At 38.6% G+C, this 18,324-nt stretch overlaps 2 protein-coding genes and 1 non-coding gene across 3 annotated transcripts; 2 read left to right on the top strand and 1 right to left on the bottom strand.

Moving 5' to 3' along the window:
• The first annotated feature begins 237 nt into the window (after window positions 1–237).
• Window positions 238–311, top strand: TRNAI-AAU (transfer RNA isoleucine (anticodon AAU)). The gene has a single exon. It is a non-coding gene; the product is annotated as a tRNA-Ile (tRNA).
• Window positions 312–1,514: 1,203 nt separating this feature from the next.
• LOC114350258 (uncharacterized) lies at window positions 1,515–11,278 on the top strand. Its single transcript, XM_028300976.1, has 11 exons — window positions 1,515–1,552; window positions 1,868–2,018; window positions 2,595–2,683; window positions 2,976–3,082; window positions 3,801–3,920; window positions 4,662–5,114; window positions 5,448–5,579; window positions 6,448–6,573; window positions 7,571–7,708; window positions 8,728–9,002; window positions 9,475–11,278. The coding sequence occupies exons 1-11, from the start codon at window positions 1,515–1,517 to the stop codon at window positions 10,624–10,626; spliced, it is 2,781 nt and encodes a 926-aa protein (XP_028156777.1). The 3' UTR covers window positions 10,627–11,278.
• A 325-nt stretch (window positions 11,279–11,603) lies between these two features.
• Window positions 11,604–13,647, bottom strand: LOC114350272 (ribonuclease H2 subunit C). Its single transcript, XM_028301004.1, has 4 exons — window positions 13,357–13,647; window positions 12,938–13,065; window positions 12,575–12,679; window positions 11,604–11,703 (listed from the first exon to the last, which is right to left on the bottom strand). The coding sequence occupies exons 1-4, from the start codon at window positions 13,508–13,510 to the stop codon at window positions 11,689–11,691; spliced, it is 402 nt and encodes a 133-aa protein (XP_028156805.1). The 5' UTR covers window positions 13,511–13,647; the 3' UTR covers window positions 11,604–11,688.
• Between the last annotated feature and the right edge of the window lie 4,677 nt (window positions 13,648–18,324).

Raw genomic sequence — 18,324 nt, 5'->3', positions numbered from 1 at the left:
CAAGATAAACATCAGCTTCAAAGGACATTGTCAGAAANGTACGAATCGTTATTCAGAAGTTTATTTTACCAGAACTACAACAGTTTTTTTTTAATCGATCGGAACATAAGTTTTTTACTGTTTCGCGGATTTACCCGCCAGTGTTTAAAAAATATTGTTATTTCTCTACGCATGCGCTTCCAACTGACAGCAGAACTGTCGAAGGAAGCGTTCGCTATTTTCGTCACTCTGGCATCTGGCCCATTAGCTCAGTTGGTTAGAGCGTCGTGCTAATAACGCGAAGGTCGCGGGTTCGATCCCCTCATGGGCCACTTATCTTTTTTTATTTATTTTTTATTTTTATTCATTTGTAATTTTTTTATCTTATTATTTTGTTGATTTTTTATTGTGTTTTTTTTACAAAATGTTTGGATAAACTTTTCAATTTATTTTTCTATCAATTCAAATTTTGTTTTTGTTTTTTAACATAATATTTTTTTAAATTATTTGACTAAGTTAAACTTCAAAAAATTAAACCTACTTGTACGGAAATTGTTCCAATACAAAATGAAATACTAGTCGTGGTAGAAAATACATACTTTTGACTGACTTAAAAATTGTATTGTATATTTTATCTTACGAGAAGATAAGCCGATTTGGAGAAAAATGGCACCCCTGGCGTTTGACAGGACCTTACTCTACAGTGGCGCCATCTTGATGAGTGCAAATGCGATAGTCCTCCTACCACTTTAGTGCTCACCAGTTGGTGCCACTGTCTTCGCTACTAGCAAGTGACAGGACCTTACTCTACAGTGGCGCCATCTTGATGAGTGCAAATGCGATAGTTCTCCTACCACTTTAGCGCTCACCAGTTGGTGCCACTGTCTTCGCTACTAGCAAGTGACAGGACCTTACTCTACAGTGGCGCCATCTTGATGAGTGCAAATGCGATAGTCCTCCTACCACTTTAGTGCTCACCAGTTGGTGCCACTGTCTTCGCTACTAGCAAGTGACAGGACCTTACTCTACAGTGGCGCCATCTTGATGAGTGCAAATGCGATAGTTCTCCTACCACTTTAGCGCTCACCAGTTGGTGCCACTGTCTTCGCTACTAGCAAGTGACAGGACCTTACTCTACAGTGGCGCCATCTTGATGAGTGCAAATGCGATAGTCCTCCTACCACTTTAGTGCTCACCAGTTGGTGCCACTGTCTTCGCTACTAGCAAGTGACAGGACCTTACTCTACAGTGGCGCCATCTTGATGAGTGCAAATGCGATAGTTCTCCTACCACTTTAGCGCTCACCAGTTGGTGCCACTGTCTTCGCTACTAGCAAGTGACAGGACCTTACTCTACAGTGGCGCCATCTTGATGAGTGCAAATGCGATAGTCCTCCTACCACTTTAGTGCTCACCAGTTGGTGCCACTGTCTTCGCTACTAGCAAGTGAGAGGACCTTACTCTACAGTGGCGCCAACTGGTGAGCGCTAAAACGATAGCCCTCATTGAAGTTGTGTTGTCAACTTTTTGGTCACTATGGGACAAAAAGAGGAGGGTGGAGGAGGGAAGAGGATGTTTTTGAGATACTCAATACTCAATATTTTATGGCATGCATTATGTACTTAAAATTAGAACATTATGGGCCCTGTAGGGCACGGCGCTTAGGAGAGAGGAGGATCACTCTAGAATACTCTAGATCAACCGAAAAATGTAATCAGAAATTAGAGCCTAATAATTTATCATGTTGTGATGTCAAACGTCAGTGAGACTTCAGATCTCCGTCAGATTTTTATGCTCTGTCACGTCATTATGTCAATGTGACCGCTCCCATACCTCAGTCAGGCACTGACCGAGCTAAGCGTTACCTATAATAATCCTTTTGTCCACAGATTCCTCACCAAAAACTACCTTACCAAGCACATCCGCACCAAACACGCGAAGGACAGACAGAAGTATATTTGCGATATGTGCGACTTCACGACGTACAACAAACCCAGTATAGTGATGCATATCAAGTACGGACATAACTATGATAATAAGGTGAGGATTTTTTGAATAGGGTAATTTCGCCTGTTTGCGTCCACTCGCATTCAAAAAGCTGATAACTTTTTAAAAAATCGTGAAAATTAGTAGGGATGTTATGGATATGTAGTTTCGGTTATGGATACGGTTACGGATATAGAAATAATATTATAACGATTTCGGTTACGGTTACGGATATTTTTTTATTTCGGATATCCGAAAGTTTCGGTTACGGTTAAGGATATCCGTGCTTTAGAATGCAATTTTCAATAGTTGTCCAACACGGTTCATTCATGGCCACACACTTTAGATCAAACAAAAAAAAATTGATACTAGATGGCCTTTGAACAATTGAAACTGCCTACATCCGAAACTATCTGAAACTTTTGAATCGGGTATGGCTAGGGATATTTTTTTATTTCGGATATCCGAAAGTTTCGGTTACGGTTACGGATATCCATAACATCCCTGAAAATTAGTATAAAATGATTCAAAAATATTTGCTACTTTTATGTGTATTTGGAGTGTTACATTTTACATAACCTTTGTATTTTACATATTTGAGAGCGTATTTGTGTGTTTATTGTTTCACAGACTGAATGCAAAATATGTGGCAAAATATACAAAAGCAAGACTTTCCTGAAACTACACTACAAGAATACACACAACGTGTCTATGAAAACGTAAGTATACTGTAAATTATGACGTAGTCAATAATTTGCAAAAAAAAATCTTGAGGTGACCACAGAACGGAAAACGAAAAGTTTCCACTGGGTGGACCGACGATCTGGTGGAGGTCTCAGGTCAGGAAGCGCCTGATTGCGAGAAAGCCTTTGTCCTAAGATGGCATTAGTTTGAAACTATTGGCACTTCTGCGTAGTTCTTTGTAAATTGATTGTACACTTGAAAAATTCACTCTCTCTTGAAGGATATTCAAGATTGTTCTATTAATCACATTTGATTTGATTTTTTCAGCAAATCGAAGACCCTGCCCAATATACAGATAAAAGAAGAGCCGCTGGATCCCGTTCCTGATTTGGAGATAGATTTGCTGGACATTGAAAAGGAGGAACCGTTCACAGGTTTGTCCGTAATCATCATTTCAGCCACAGGACGTCCACTGCTGAACATAGGCCTCCCCCAAATGATTTCCATCGCCTGGTTAGTAGTGGCCTGCATCCAGCGCCTTCACGCTACCTTTATGAGGACGTCGGTCCACCTTGTAGGTGTGGGTTGCAGCTTTTATCACTTATTTTATTATTTACTAGTTATTTATGTAAGTAAGCCAAGTTGACAATAGTGACTGAGTTTCTTGCGCTGCTTCTTCTCAGCACTGGCCCATTTATTGTCCTGAAGCAGTGGTAGTGCTTTTTAAAAGTCTATTTGAAAAAATAAATGCGTTTTATGAGTGCTATGCTCGGAGTTTCCCTGCGTGATCGAATCAGAAATAAGGAGATCCGTAGGAGAACCAGAGTGACTGACATAGCTCGCAGAATCGCTAAAACCAAGTGGCAGTGGGCGGGGCACATAGCTCTGAGAGCTGATGGCCGCTGGGGCAGGAAAGTTCTAGAGTGGCGACCACGAGCCGGAAGACGTAGCGTGGACAGGCCTCCCACTAGGTGGACCGACGATCTGGTGAAGGTCTGGTGCCTGGATGCGAGCGGCGCAGGACCGGTCTTTGTGGAAATCCTTGGGGGAGGCCTTTGTCCAGCAGGGGACGTCTTTCGGCTGAAACGAACGAACGAAGGCTCCAATAGATAGATAGATAGAAATAGTAATGAACATTTTTTTTTATTGTAGGCTACGACTCAGAGTACACCGATAGCATGGCAGCGTTCGACAAGGAAGAGAACGAACGGCGTTTACGCGTACTGTTCAAGAAGATGATACACGACCCTGACTTAGAAGAACACGGTGATGGTAAGTGACCATACAAGTAATTTTATTTTTAGTTTTAAGTTTTATTTTTAATGTGTTGTGCCAAATAGACAATTTTTTATTTATTTTTAGCTATTTGCTTCACAATTAAAATATTCCTTTAGTTTTCCGTACAGACGCCATTAAACAAAAACAATCTATCAAATCTAACTTTTTAAAAAACCATAGTGTATCATTTTTACTCACGTGCCAGGGTTTGTACGCGGGAAGTTTGAATAACAATGAGGGTCTATAGTGAGTCTCATTACATTTATTATAATGGACTCTTGCCCGTTTTCACCATCAATCCCTATTTTCTAAGTGACCCCTATGGTAATACAACAGGAATTTTGTTTTCATAGGGGTCACTTAAAAATTAGGGATTGATGGTGAAAACGGGCATCTGTCTCCGTAATAGGGTCTGATGGTAGTTAATTGTATGTTAGATGCGAGAAAATACAATTTATAGAGAAAAACAAACACACTAAAACAATACTAAAAAAAAGATAAAACCAATAGTATATCTCGTAGAGCTGATAGACGTTAGGGCAGAAAAGTTCGACGTGGTGCAGGTAAGCCCCCTACTAGGTGGACCGACGATCTGGTGAAGGTCGCGGGAACTGCCTAGATGCGGGCGGCGCAGGTACAATCGTTGTGGAAGTCTTTGGGGGAGGCCTTTGTCCAGCAGTGGACGTTATTTGACTGAAACGAACGAAACAAAAATATTTGTTATTTTATTTAAAGGAGCTATGGACCATATCGACACAGCCAAGAAGGAGAATAAAACTGAAGACACTCCTGACTCTCCAAAGAACACTAAAATGCCATTTGAAGACACTCAACAGAACACCACAATACCACTTGAAGATACTTCACAGAAGTCCACAATACCACGTGAAGACACTCTGCAGAACACAGCAATGCCAATTGAAGACACTCCGCAAAACATTACAATTCCATTTGAGCACACTCCGCAGAACACAACCATGCCACTTAAAGATACTCCACAGAATGCCACAATACAATTTGAAGACACTCCACAGAACACCATGATACCATTTGAAGACACTCCACAGAATGCCACGATGTCATTTGAAGACATTCCTCAAAACACAGCCATGCCACTGGAGGAGTTGATCCAGCAAGACACGCTGCTATTGGTAGTGGGAGATGGACAGAAAACTTTACAGGAACAAGGTATTTACATTGTACTATCTGATACAGACAGACTATACCGGTTTTCTTTAATCATTCCTTCGTCAAATCCGGCCGTCAATTGTTAAATTACAATTTGTTTTTGGTCTAAATATCTACGGTTTTCGATGATTTTACATTTTAATAGTGTTTACTAGACTATTTTTTAAACTATTTATAGAATCCAGTTAATTTTGGAGTATTTTTGACCTACAGTGGTAAAAAAATGTATAGTGACTACAACCTGGGTCTCTACCCTATAATGTCAATTGACTGTTGGTATCAAGTGTCAACCACCCATTGTCAAATGTCACCCATGTGGATATTTCTTTCCAGAATCAACTAAAAACATGCTAGAAGAAGAAATTCCACCTAAAACTCCAGAAACAGTTTCTATGGTGGAAGAAATGAAGCAAATGGATGAAGAAGAAAAAACTGAACAATCGACGCCGACGCCTGAGGATGATAGTAAGTTGTCAATTTTATTCTACTAGCGGCCGCCCGCGACTTCGTACGCGTGGATCCCGTTTTACCCCCTTCATCTATCTTACGCGGTTTAGATTTTTTCATACAAATGTTTTTCCCGCTAACTCCCGTTCACGTGGGAATTTTGCAATATCCTGTTGTAACTAAGCCTTAAGTTTACTAAGGTACCTGCATGCCAAATTTCAAGCGTCTAACTTAAGCGATTTAGATTTCGGTCATACAAAAGGATTTTCCCGCTAATTCCCGGTCCCGTGGGAATTTAGGGAATTCCTTTCTTAGTGCACCTCTACGGTACCTAAGCTACGTCCTTTCCAAATTTCAAGTGCCTACGTTTAGCCGTTTAGGCTATGCGTTGATATGTCACTAAGTCGAGTCAGTTTCTCCTTTTATATGTATACAGGGTGTTAGGTAAATGGGTATATGAGCCGACACTAACCCATGTTAACATGGTCATATAAATGGTATGGTGAAGTCAGAAAATTGATATCTTCATTTTAATTATTTTAATTTTCATACAAATCGGATTTTATAAAAAAAAAATTGTATGAAAATTAAAAAAATTAAAATGATGAAATCAAATTTCTGACTTCACCATACCATTTATATGACCATGTTAACATGGGCTAGTGTCGGCTCATATACCCATTTACCTAACACCCTGTATAGATTTAGATATGAAGAGTATTTCCCGTTAACGAAAAATCGTAGAACACACATGGGGTGGTGATTGATTCGGGCAAGTCAGCCCTACTAAAGAACTACCAACTTATTCTGTGGCACTACCTCTGGGCTTCTGATTGACACTACTTTTTGGGACAGCCTGTATAAAATAAGTTTTATTTTGTTGTAGACTCAACAGAATCGACTGAAGTGGCTGAGAATCGAACTGAAGACGCGCCGGCCGGCCCTATGCCAGTCGAGGAGTTCATCCAACAAGTCATGGGGGACATGGAAGACCCACAGCAAGAAGAAGACGGTATGTCATCATCATCATCATCATCTCAGCTATAGGACGTCCACTGCTGAACATAGGCCTCCCCCAATGCTTTCCATGCCGCCCGGTTGGTAGCGGCCTGCATCCAGCGCCTTCCTGCTAAAGCCCGGTCTCCGAGCACGTAGAATTTCGTCCAATGACCCCAAGCTACCCATCCTTATCGCTCGCGCGTAATTATGTTGCTGTCGCGCTCGCACACTCACTGCGGGCGCCCGTCGCACAGTCGCTTGGGGTCATTGGACGAATTTTGGTCGGCGACCAGACTATACCTTTATGAGGTCGTCGGTCCACCTTGTGGGTGGACGTGCCACGCTGCGCTTTCCGGTACGTGGCCTCCACTCCAGAACCTTGCTGCCCCATCGGCCGTCAGTTCTGCGTACTATGTGCCCTGCCCATTGCCACTTCAGCTTGCTAATCCTGTATGTATCACACTAATATTATAAAGGCGAAAGTTTGTGAGTCCTACAGAATTTAAATTCTTAAAAAAATACGTCGCCATACTAGGGGTGACATTGACATATTATGACGTGACAGAGCATACAAATGAGAAGCACATCTGCTGAAGTCTCGCTGACGTTTGAACTCCTCTGTGGTCTAGTGGTAGCTGCTTCAGATGCAGAGGTCCCGGGTTCGATTCCCAGTGGGGGCAGATTTTTCTGTTCGGTTTGGTTGGTGGCAGGGCTTGTTCTAAGTCCGCCTGGCTAGCTACCACCATCTTACCTAAGTCTGTCGCCATAACAACAATGTTAACAGCATTGTTGTGTTCCGGCAGTTAGAGGTAAGATAGCCAGTTCCTCCGTGGTGGAGGATTCCGGGTGAAGCTCGCTTCCGGGTGAACAGGCCAAGAGCTTCCATGTTGTGGATAAAAAAAACATACAGACAGAGACAGACATACACACACACACACACACACATATTATAATTTAATTAGGCACATATAAGCGCGATTAACATTTTCAACTATTTCTTTTTCTTTCAGACACGTACACTCTAGACAAGGAATCCGAGGAGTTCGTAAGGAAACGAATCCGAGAACTGTTGACGAACCAACGGATTTTGGACCGAGAGTCGCGTATTGGATTCGGACGGAAGATGCTGAAGAGAATCTCACGAGACGGTCAGTGTCATCAGAGACTTCGGTAGTGTTGCCAAATTCAAATATTTATTTGCACAATCTATATATATAAAAGAAAGACGGCTGAACCGATTTAGCTGAAAATTGTCAGGGAGGTAGTTTAGAGCCAGGAGAAGGACATAGGATACTTTTTATCCCGTTCGAAATAAAAAAAAGTCTGCTTATTTATTGCCATTAGGGCGGAACAAAGTTCGCCGGGTCAGCTAGTTTTGGATAAACGTAAGACCGTAAGATCATCGTAATTATAATCATGGCTGATTGAGAAGGGTTTTTACACCATTAAGGAATACTTTGATGCTTTTAAGTTTCAGTAGTATGTACCACATGTTTCCTGTTTTTGTTGCATGTATCTATTAAATTGAGTTAATTAATTACTTGTAAGCTATTTGCATGCCAGTTGTGGTGATTTGTGCGAACTATTTTTATATTGGCATCTGCTGTACCGCTTATCAAGCAAATATATGGATTTTGAATTGATTTTTGATTTGATCTTAAAACTAGTGTAATTTAAATAGGGCCAAGCTGTTTAACGCTTAACCAGGCTCAAAAAAGTCATTGTTTTTTAACCGTATCTTCACAGCATAAAGTTCAAATTAATATGGATTCTATGGCCATCAGAGCCTGGCTGGGATAAAATTATTAGTCAGTCTACTAATTGAATTATTGAACCCACTCTTAACACAGATTCCAATCAATAAGGAAGGACTACTGAATATGCTCTCAAAAGTTGACGCCACTGTCAAGTCCTTATAGATGACCCACGCTGAACTGTCCCACCAAACTCAATGACAGGGGGGCGCTACCATCGTTCAACTATTTGGTTTCCAACATGGCAAAAATCGGAACCACACTAACAATTTTTGAAGTACTTTTTATGGGCTGTTTAAACTCTATTCTTATAATATGTATTATTAAATCCATATCTTAATATTATTCATGTGTCGCGTTAAAACCTGTTTAAATTAATTAAATTAGGCAACATATACTTTTGATTTTTACAGAAATGGAGACATCCCAAATAAAACCACGAGTAACTCGAGCCGTCGAACCAAACACTGAAAACATTATTTCAGAAATAAAAAACAAAGAAAAACAGGCAAGAAAAGAGGCAAGAAAGGCCAGAAGGGAAGAAAAGAAGATAAAAAAGAAAAGAAAACGCAAAACTAAAGTCAAGAGTGACAAGGATAGCAAGAGTGGAGAGAAAAAGACGGAAAAGAATAATAAATACGATCCCAAATTGATCTTTAATATGTTCCAGTGTAATGTTTGTTTTAAGGTATGTATGAAAAATATTAATTTTAGCATAAAACTACTATTTTACTGATTCTGGGCTAAAAGACGAGAGAATGAGGTTCATAATGATGTGGGAAATATATTCCCAGGCATTATTTAAGTACCAACAAACATATTTTCTGTACCCTTTTTATCAAAAGTTTATTGTAGTGGACTTGAAGACATAATTACAAGAAAAACCTTTTCTTTTTGAGAAATAATTGACTGATAGAATATAGGTACTGTCTTAAGTTCACATCGCAATAAAGTGTAGATAACTAAATAAAATGACAACTATAAATGAATACTAATAAAAACTTTAACTTTATACGGAAGTGGGAATACAGTTCCCACTTCCCACCCTATTTTGAACTTAATTCCTGTCTTAACGTCTAAAAAAACAATAAAAAATTTGGACTTCAACTTTTAATGACAATGTAAAAATACCCAAACAATAATAATTATACCTTTTCCAGCTGTTCCAAACCAAACCTGAATTGATGGAGCACTGTCAAATACACTTTGACGTATGCAGCGACACAATGCTCATGAAATGTCCGCTCTGTGACTACGTCACGGAAAGAAACATACGAAAACACATGAAAACAGTACACAAGGAAGACGTAAAAATATCCTTTTTAAGTATACTCGATCGGAAAGAGACAACAAATAACTCTAGGTATTATTACGAGACAAAAAATGACAATGCAAAAGAATTGGATATCATACCTAGTATCAAAATATTGAATAAGAAAGCTGGTATGGATTTGGATAGGAAGAACAGAGAAATAAAGAAAAAATCTATGTCTACTTCTAAATTGGTTAAAAAAGGTAAAGAATGGATTGTGGAGACGCAAAAATTCGATGTATCAGGTTATGTTTTGCCTAATTCGAGTGAGTTGGATAAAAATGATGCAGATTATTTGAAGAAGTTGAAGAAATTGGGGATTGAAGCGAAGAGAAAAGGCGTTAAAATGTTGTACCCCTGTAATAAATGTGAAAAAGTATGCCAAAATCTGAGTGCGGTTACTTTGCATGGCAGAACGCATGATCCGAATAAAAAACCTTTTAGGCCTAAAGTATGGAAACACAAGACAAATAACTCTAATAATAATGCTAATCCTGAGAAAAATGAAGACGTGACTGCAAAAATAAATAATCGAACGGCGAAGCCTAAACCGATCGTAAATAAACACAAATGCGACCCAAAACTGAAGGATTTTTATGAGAAAAATATTAGAGGCTTGAATATAGAATTTTGGCAGTTTTTGAAGATTTTCAACAAGATGGAGCGAGAAAAGATAAATGATTTTGACGATTTGAAAAATTCTACAGAATATGGCATTGGACATGTTAACTATTTATATGATGCCCCAAGTAACAGTCAGACTGATATTAATACAGAAAAAGAAATAAATATCAAAGATAATAAGCTAAAAAATACCAGTATGGCGTCTAATAAAAATAAAAAGCTAAGTGTTACCAGTAGAAATAATTCAAAAGTTGCCAGCAATAAAGCTAAGTTCACAAGGACGATTAGATTAAGCAGATTTGAGCATAATAGAAGGATGGAATTGCAGAAGAAATTGAGGGAGAAAATAGCTAATACAGAAAATACTGAAGACTAGACCCCGTGGGTTCTTTCGTATTTCACGAGTAACAGATTGTTATGACCGTGATCATAAAACCTGGGCCCCAGTTGCGCTAAAATTTTTCCAACAGCAACGCGTTTGGACGGCGAACGAACATCAGCTGTTTTGACAACGCCTCGGAGTAAAAGCTGACAGAAGGCTACTTTTTCTCAAACGCAATTCAAACGCGTCACGAATATTTGCTGTTTAGTAATTTTAGTTTAAAAAACAAGGTGTTCGAAATTTAATGGATATTGCATAAATCCATTGTGTTGTCTTTGTTTGCGCGTGAACTTGCCGATATACCTAATTGCACATCAGCTGGAATGAAAAAGGAGCGTAACTGGAGATGAAGCGCGAATGAATTGGAGACATTACACATTAGCGCAATCGGGACTCTGTGGTCGTATCGATGAGATTCGTAGATTTGTGTCCCACCGATAGTCGAACCAAGGATTTCCGTATCTGATCACTTAGCACTGATTGATGTAGGCAGTAGGTAATGTAATATTTAAAGTTCCTAATATTAAAACGCATAATTATTATACTACTACACTCGCGAGCAAAAATATGGAATCACCCTATTTATTCCGAGCGATCATAAGAACTAAGTGTCTAATAGAAGATCAATAAAAATGGTACCATTTTAAAGGTGATATTATAAACTTAAAATTGATACCATAGATACATACAATACATAGTCATTCAGTTCTTAAGACCGCTCGGAACACAAAGGGGTGATTCCATACTTATGCTCGTAAGTATAGATTCTGCAAAAAAAACGAAGTGGAAAAGAACCTTAGGTGGTTGAATTAAGTGGTATTTTGCAATAAATATTTATATTCTGATTAGCTGTTGTTTGAAGATGATGTTTTTTAGAGTATCGTGTTCATGAAAATGCATTTCTGTTAGTGTTAAAGACATGAATTTGGTTTGTTCAGATAACTATAAGATGTTTTGTTAAAAATACAAAGTTTAAAACAAGTACTTTTTTTATTTATATCACATTTTATCCTTAAAATTATAGGTTTTCTTATAATTATGTTGCAGCTGGTTTCTTCAGTCTCCATGTATCTGAAAGAGAGAAATCAGTAAAGGATTATTTCATGTAATACTACTTGCTAAAGCCCGGTCTGTGAGCACGTAGAATTTTGTCCAATGACCCCAAGCTACCCATCCTAATCGCTCGCGCGTAATTATGTTGCTGTCGCGCTCGCACACTCACTGCGGCCGCCCGTCGCACAGTCGCGACAGCAACATAATTACGCGCGAGCGATTAGGATGGGTAGCTTGGGGTCATTGGACAAAATTCTACGTGCTCGGCGACCGCACTATAGAATACTTGTATAAGGTGACTGTGACCAGCCATCAAGTCTTGTAGGAATAAGATGATTAGGCATTATCTTGGCGAAGTCAATAGATTTTGAGTTATCATTTGTTGAAAAAAGTTAAAAATTTTACACAAGAGCAAATCTCTCCACATTTAAAATCCTCACACATAAGGTAATTTCATAACTAAGCACTGATTATGTGATCTTGTTTAATTTAAAATTGTTTTAAAAACTGTTTCTAACATAAATAAACCAGTCCTGGGTGAAGTGGAAATCCAAAGCCTTTGTTCAGCAGCAGAGATCTTTCATTGAAATGGCAGCAAATACTGAGTCAAAATATAGTGTGTATAGATGAACTACAATGATCTGTCCCACCCGTGACACTGACAGGGAGGCGCCACCGTCAATACCGGATCGCTGGTTCCGATTTTTGCCGCGTCGGAAACTAGACGCCACGTCACTAACTCGCTTCGAAAAGCTACCTATAAGACCAAAGCTAAAGACGCTGCGTCTGGGACGCTTAGTTCGAAAGGCTACCTTAAACGATGGTGGTGCCCCCCTTTCAGTGTTTTGTGGGGCAGTTCAGTGTAGTTCATCTATAGACATCAACCTACCGCCTCCGATATATCGATCCATTCCATGGCTCTCGTCAGATTGTCATTTTTCGAAGGCTTCTTGTCCCAATTCCAGTAAACTAGCTCTTTGAATCCACCGGCAACCTGCAAAAATACATATTGATCAATACAAATGTTTTGTTTGGGTGTTTCTTCTCAATAGAGACAGTCAGACACACAGAAAGACAGACAGAGACACACAGAGAAACAGACGGATACATAGCACACACACAGAACACACACACACACAGAAAACACACACACACACACAGAAAACACACACACACACATAGATAGACACACATCAAGTATACACTTGAAAAACATAACCCTCCTTCTGGTGCAATCGGGCAAATATTTTACCTGAAATCTTCTATCAGCTTCTTCAGCTAGAGGTTTCTTGGCTTCTGTCACCACAATAGCTCTGTATCCTTTAGGAAGTTCCATGTTGGTTCCATCTAATTTGTGGCCTCTGAAGGTTGCTGTCAAATCTACAAAAAGAAGTTAAATATAACCTTAAAAATATTTATAAGATACTGAATTATAAGATTGTTTATGCTTAAAATGACTACTAATGGTATTTCTTTTAACGTTGGCAACATGAGAAGATGATGTGCACGTTATATTAACTATAAAAAGAGCATACTTTCTGTAGAAAAAGGACTTGACCTCTACAAGCTTAAAAATGTTTTGAAACCACCTAAATCCCTATTATTTTTGCTAATACAGAAGTGAACAAAGAAAACTACGTACTTATATTAGCTTTTAAAGTATATTCTTACCTCCATCATCGTTTTTAGTAACGTACGGCTCGAAATATTTATTTACATTCGCTTGACCATCTTCGTCTATTTTACATGGCACGTAATGAGCCCGCTGTTCAAATAAATCCTTGTTGTCTGTGTTTTTTAAGTTGTTCTCTACTTGTATTGACATTTTTATGTATTTTAAAGTAAAGTTGTAAAAAGTGTTGGTTTTAGGTGAAAAACTGATTTTCCCGCCGCGTTTTCGGCGTTTTGCAAAAGAACTGTCAGCTGTCAGTGTCAATCACAAATGTCACTGTCAATAAGTAGTGTATGAAAANCGCGTAGCTCGTATTTTTCTACATTTTTTACTATTGTAAACGCAGCACATGAAGATTAAACTAATCCTTATGTAAAAGGAACTCTTATTTGAAATCCTGAACACACAGGACGAAGTTAAATTATCAAAACTTTGCTCCAAAGCCGTTGGCGCGGGTAGCGCTGTCAAAGTGGAAAACCAACCGCCTCGGCCCGTGTGTTGAGATTTGGCAATCCAGACATTATTGTCAACAAAATCATACAAGACATCAAGAAAATGCAGTCAATGTCTCCAGAGTATCACAAAGACATAGTGTCTTTTTCTGTAAAAGTGCAAAATTGTGTAGCAGCAGTACAAGCAGTTGGTAGAAACGAATACCTACAAGGCATGAACCTAGTATCGATTATACTGAGCAAATTGCCGGCTGTGCTAATCTCAAAATGGTCTGATTATTGTTTTCCACTTATTGCCGAAGCCAAGAAGTCACGTATGGAAATATTGGCAGACTTTTTGCACGAGGAAGCAGTGAAAATATCAAGTACAGCAAATATAAACATCGTGAGTACGCGCAGTGAGCATGCCTACAAGTCCAAGGGCTACGAAAGCTACGGTAATCGTCAACAAACTGTATTAGTGAACGCGGACAAAGGTGATAAGTGCCAGTATTGCCGTGTCACAAAACACAAGCTTACAGAGTGCAAACTGTTTAACAAAGCGTTGCGTAAAGACAGGTGGCGTTATGTGAAACGGTACGGTCTGTGTTATAAGTGTTTGTTATCGCGTCATGAGCGAGCGACCTGCTCAGCGCCCGCGTGCGACAAGGGCGGCTGCGGGCAGGCGCATCACCGTTTGCTACACTACGCGGCGGACTACAATGGTGACGGTCGGGACACTAACGGCACCCCATAAGGGGTAACTACGTCCTCCACTGAGACGGTAACTCATATAAACGTGTGCGTCAGTGTCAAGTCTGCGATTTTTATTCTTTGAAATTTTCGTAAAATGGCTGCCACTGCGGTGACGCCTTGTAATTAACAAATTAAAATTAAATTAGTGTTTTAAGTGCATAAATGTACAACTTAATGGTAAAAAGTAATTCCTTGATTTTTACTTAATATGTATCTGGGGTTATTTGAACAGTATTTTCACGGTAATAATATCATACAGTATTGTAACTTCATATAAACCGACGAAACGCGAGCTTTCCTTCGAATTTCAAATCTAGGGACGTGGTCGAGATCCAAAAGTTAGGGGTGTCGTGAATGTGCCGAACGGACGTTGATGGCCTAGTGTTGAAAATGACTAAGGTGATTGAATTTGACTGACCGTTTAAGGGCTGATTTTTCAATCGTCAGATATCTTTTAACTGCAGAATAAACTTGTCATTTTGACATATTTCCCATACTGAAACTGTCAATGTGCCAAACTTATTCTTCAGTTAAAAGTTATCCGACGATTGAAAAATCAGCCCTTAAACGGTCAAATTTGTCAATAACTAGTCATTAACTGTCAGAAATGGTCATTTTCAGTCAGTTTGATTTGAAATGAAAATTATATATTGTATAAAACCAGCTTTTGCCAACGATTTCGCCCGCCTGAAATTAAAGTAACAGGTCATTAAGTACTCGTTATGATTAGTAGATTCAAAATTATTTTAGTATATTTTTTAAAATAAAATCTACTAATCACAAAACAACACGCATTTTTACCCTATTCCGTTCACAAAGTATTTTGTTTGTCTAAATAAAAAAAAATTACAATCACAAAACTAGACAGAAATTCTAAGTAGACAGATGTAATTAGAGTGGGTACTGTAGGTGAGCAGCCCTATCGCATGTTGTGATACCGTGACGTACCGCGGGGCTGTTGACATTTATTTAAAAAATATGGCCGAGTTGGAATACTGTATAGATAGTATTACCGTGGTATTTTTGTCTATAGGATGGCATATTTCAAAAAACAAAACTGCACTCAAGCGTGTTGTCACAGCAACCGCTGAGCACATACTAATTGAATTTCGGTCCATGGACCTGTTTGCGTGCCAGAAACAGTCTAGTTGACATGTCTTCTCTAGTACGTAGTACATTATAACTCAATGGATTGCAAAGGACTTGCTTTGTCCTCTGCGATATTGAGCTGTTTGAAGATGGAACTTTATGTCACGAGCAAGATACGAAAGATTGTCACGAAAATCTTATCTCGTTCGTGGAATAAATACAAGAAATTCTCAAGAAAAACAGATCTTATGTTTCACTCATCTCATTATGTGAAAATACCCAAGTTATTTTTTCAAATAAATTTTATTTGAGCGTTGAAAAAGCTGCCCTTATTTGCTTAGCAAATGGTTCTTAAACAAAGTTGCAATTTATGTTAATCCAGTCGTTTTATCATAGAGTGCTTCGTTCGTCTCTTGTAAAACAAATACCGAGATTCATTGCCAATAAAACGCAAATTGAATCTGCAAAACGTGACATTAAGTTTACGAGAGAAATAAAGTAGGCAATGTTTAAGAGCATTACGCTAATGTATATGTAGCTTATCCGTAAAGCTCAGCCACCTGTTATTTATTATGGAACCCACGTCCTTCTTCAAAATTAACGCCATTCGAAGCAACCCACTAACTGCCTAACGACAAAAAAATGTTTGTGTACACGATTTATTGCGACATTATGAAGAAAAAGAAAAAAGGCAAACAGGTAAAGGAACAACGTTCTTTGAACGCTGTCTTGAACAGATTCGACTGAATGACTCGAGTTCATTCAAGCAACTCCTAAACGACTCATACTAAAGTAAACGATTTAAAAATAATTTTTATCTAAAGTGAGTAGGTATATTTAACATCATAAAACAAACAGTATTCAACAATCTAACAATTTACTAGATGAAAAAAAAAAACAAAAATTGTTATTCAGAAAAATCCAATTTATAACACAAGATTGGGATTAATTGTTTCTTTCAGTGAGGTTTATTAACTTTCTTTTCAAATGGAGTAGGCGCGAGCTCCATTATCGACTTAATTAGGAGAACTAATTATGTTCCCACTCGTACATTAACGGCCTGACTTGATGAAGCCTGTTAGACATTTAATTTAGGCTCTCTAGGGCATGTAAGTTACGCTTACACATGTCAAATTAGTAACTTAATAGTTTATTAATCTGGAAGGTAAATCCTGGTTTCGCATTTGTATTAATAGAACATCAAAACAAAATTAATTCATAATTATTTTAAACTAGCTGACCCGGCGAACTTCGTACCGCCTTAGCGTAGAGATTTTCTTAATATTTTTTTCCGTAAGAACCATCCTTGGACTTCCACAAACATTTAAAAAAAAGAATTATCGAAATCGGTTCAGCCGTTCACACGTGATGCCGTGACAACGCGAAACGGGTTTCATTTTTATATATATAGACAGATTGGGGCTGACTGGATATTAAAGATCATTGTGCCATTTCAGCCCGCAATTACTCTCAAAAGTTTTTATCTCACAGAATGATGTCGACAAGAAATAAAAACAACTGACAACTGCCTATTAAATAGAAAGAAAGAAGAAGCACACTCTCATGTGAGCTCTCCTCGGCATGAGAGTGGAGCTATATTTAACGAGCCCTTTGTGAAGATAAGCAACACAGCAAGAAAAAACAAACTGTTAAGCATTAAATCACTTCAAAGCCTTTGACGGCGACGTTTTTAAGACAATTTAGAGACGAGCAAACATGCAACGAGAGGAGTCAGGAGGGTTTATGTTCAATTACTGAATAATAATATAAAAGGCGAAGGTCGTGTGAAGTTGAAGCTGCCCGAGGGAGCGGGTTCACGTTCCCCTCACGTAATTAAAACAAATATTTCTTTTGCTACATCATGGCATAATGAGATTCTTTTCTGTTAATAAAAATTTAAGTGCTCCGGTTAACTCCGTGTCCAAGGACTTGCAAATTGTTTCTAGCAATTATGCTTACTTTGTGATGCTCTTGAACTTTACGTGATGGGATCGCTATTCTCTGAAGTGTGTTTTGCGTTGTTTGTGACGGAGAGCCGTCTTGAAACACAATGGACGATAAAGTTTGGCTACAAGCTTCGATAAAAGGAGTCCGATAGCAGCCTGTTATTCTTTATGGAAACTGCAGTAAAATAAGCCAACTGTAAACAATGTTTTCGTATTTCAATATTCGTTCCGTTGTTGTTAGCAACTTTTTATTTTCCTTCCAGAGTTGTAAACTAAGCTAGCATAGCGTTCCCAACATTTGAAGTTTTAATAACGAGCTACCTAACTAAGTTCTACACCGTTGAGAGAATGGCGGTAGAGACTCAGTCACTGTTGACACTTTTTGTTTATTTTAGGGAATAAAATTCACTAGTAAGCGCGAGCTAGGCAGGTAAAATATAATTTAAACACCATTACAAAGTGGATGGGATCGATTTTTATAGGGATTTGTTTGTTCTTTGTAATTTACTTATTTGTTACGGCAGTTTCCTCAATTGGAAATGAAAGCTTTTGATATCTGAATTAACTTCAAATTCATTCGGACGCAAAATTACATTCCGTTTCCTTGTCCTTTGTACACGTCCTTATTTACGTGTTTCCATTAAACTGTATGACTGTTAATTGAGATGGTGAACGTTAGGGGCGATCTGGGATTCAAACTTCGGCGGAATTCCTGTAATGAAAGCAAACTAAGCCGTGGCGATTA

Source organism: Ostrinia furnacalis, unplaced genomic scaffold (assembly GCF_004193835.3).
Source record: "Ostrinia furnacalis isolate ACB-3 unplaced genomic scaffold, ASM419383v2 OfSCF0859, whole genome shotgun sequence".
NCBI classification, from domain to species: Eukaryota; Metazoa; Arthropoda; class Insecta; order Lepidoptera; family Crambidae; genus Ostrinia; species Ostrinia furnacalis.
The sequence above is the reverse complement of the archived record's forward strand: the minus strand, read 5'-3'. Positions and strand labels throughout refer to the sequence as shown.

What these genes read in the sequence shown, in the direction of transcription:
- LOC114350272 (XM_028301004.1), bottom strand. Translation starts at nt 13,510, where the DNA reads ATGTCAATACAAGTAGAGAACAACTTAAAAAACACAGACAACAAGGAT. An exon ending in TACTAAAAACGATGATGGAG is followed by an intron (nt 13,066 to 13,356) that starts GTAAGAATATAC and finishes TTCTTTTTGTAG; the next exon opens with ATTTGACAGCAACCTTCAGA. An exon ending in AAGCTGATAGAAGATTTCAG is followed by an intron (nt 12,680 to 12,937) that starts GTAAAATATTTG and finishes GTATTTTTGCAG; the next exon opens with GTTGCCGGTGGATTCAAAGA.
- LOC114350258 (XM_028300976.1), top strand. Translation starts at nt 1,515, where the DNA reads ATGGGACAAAAAGAGGAGGGTGGAGGAGGGAAGAGGAT. An exon ending in GGTGGAGGAGGGAAGAGGAT is followed by an intron (nt 1,553 to 1,867) that starts GTTTTTGAGATA and finishes TTTTGTCCACAG; the next exon opens with ATTCCTCACCAAAAACTACC. An exon ending in CCCACAGCAAGAAGAAGACG is followed by an intron (nt 6,574 to 7,570) that starts GTATGTCATCAT and finishes TTTTTCTTTCAG; the next exon opens with ACACGTACACTCTAGACAAG.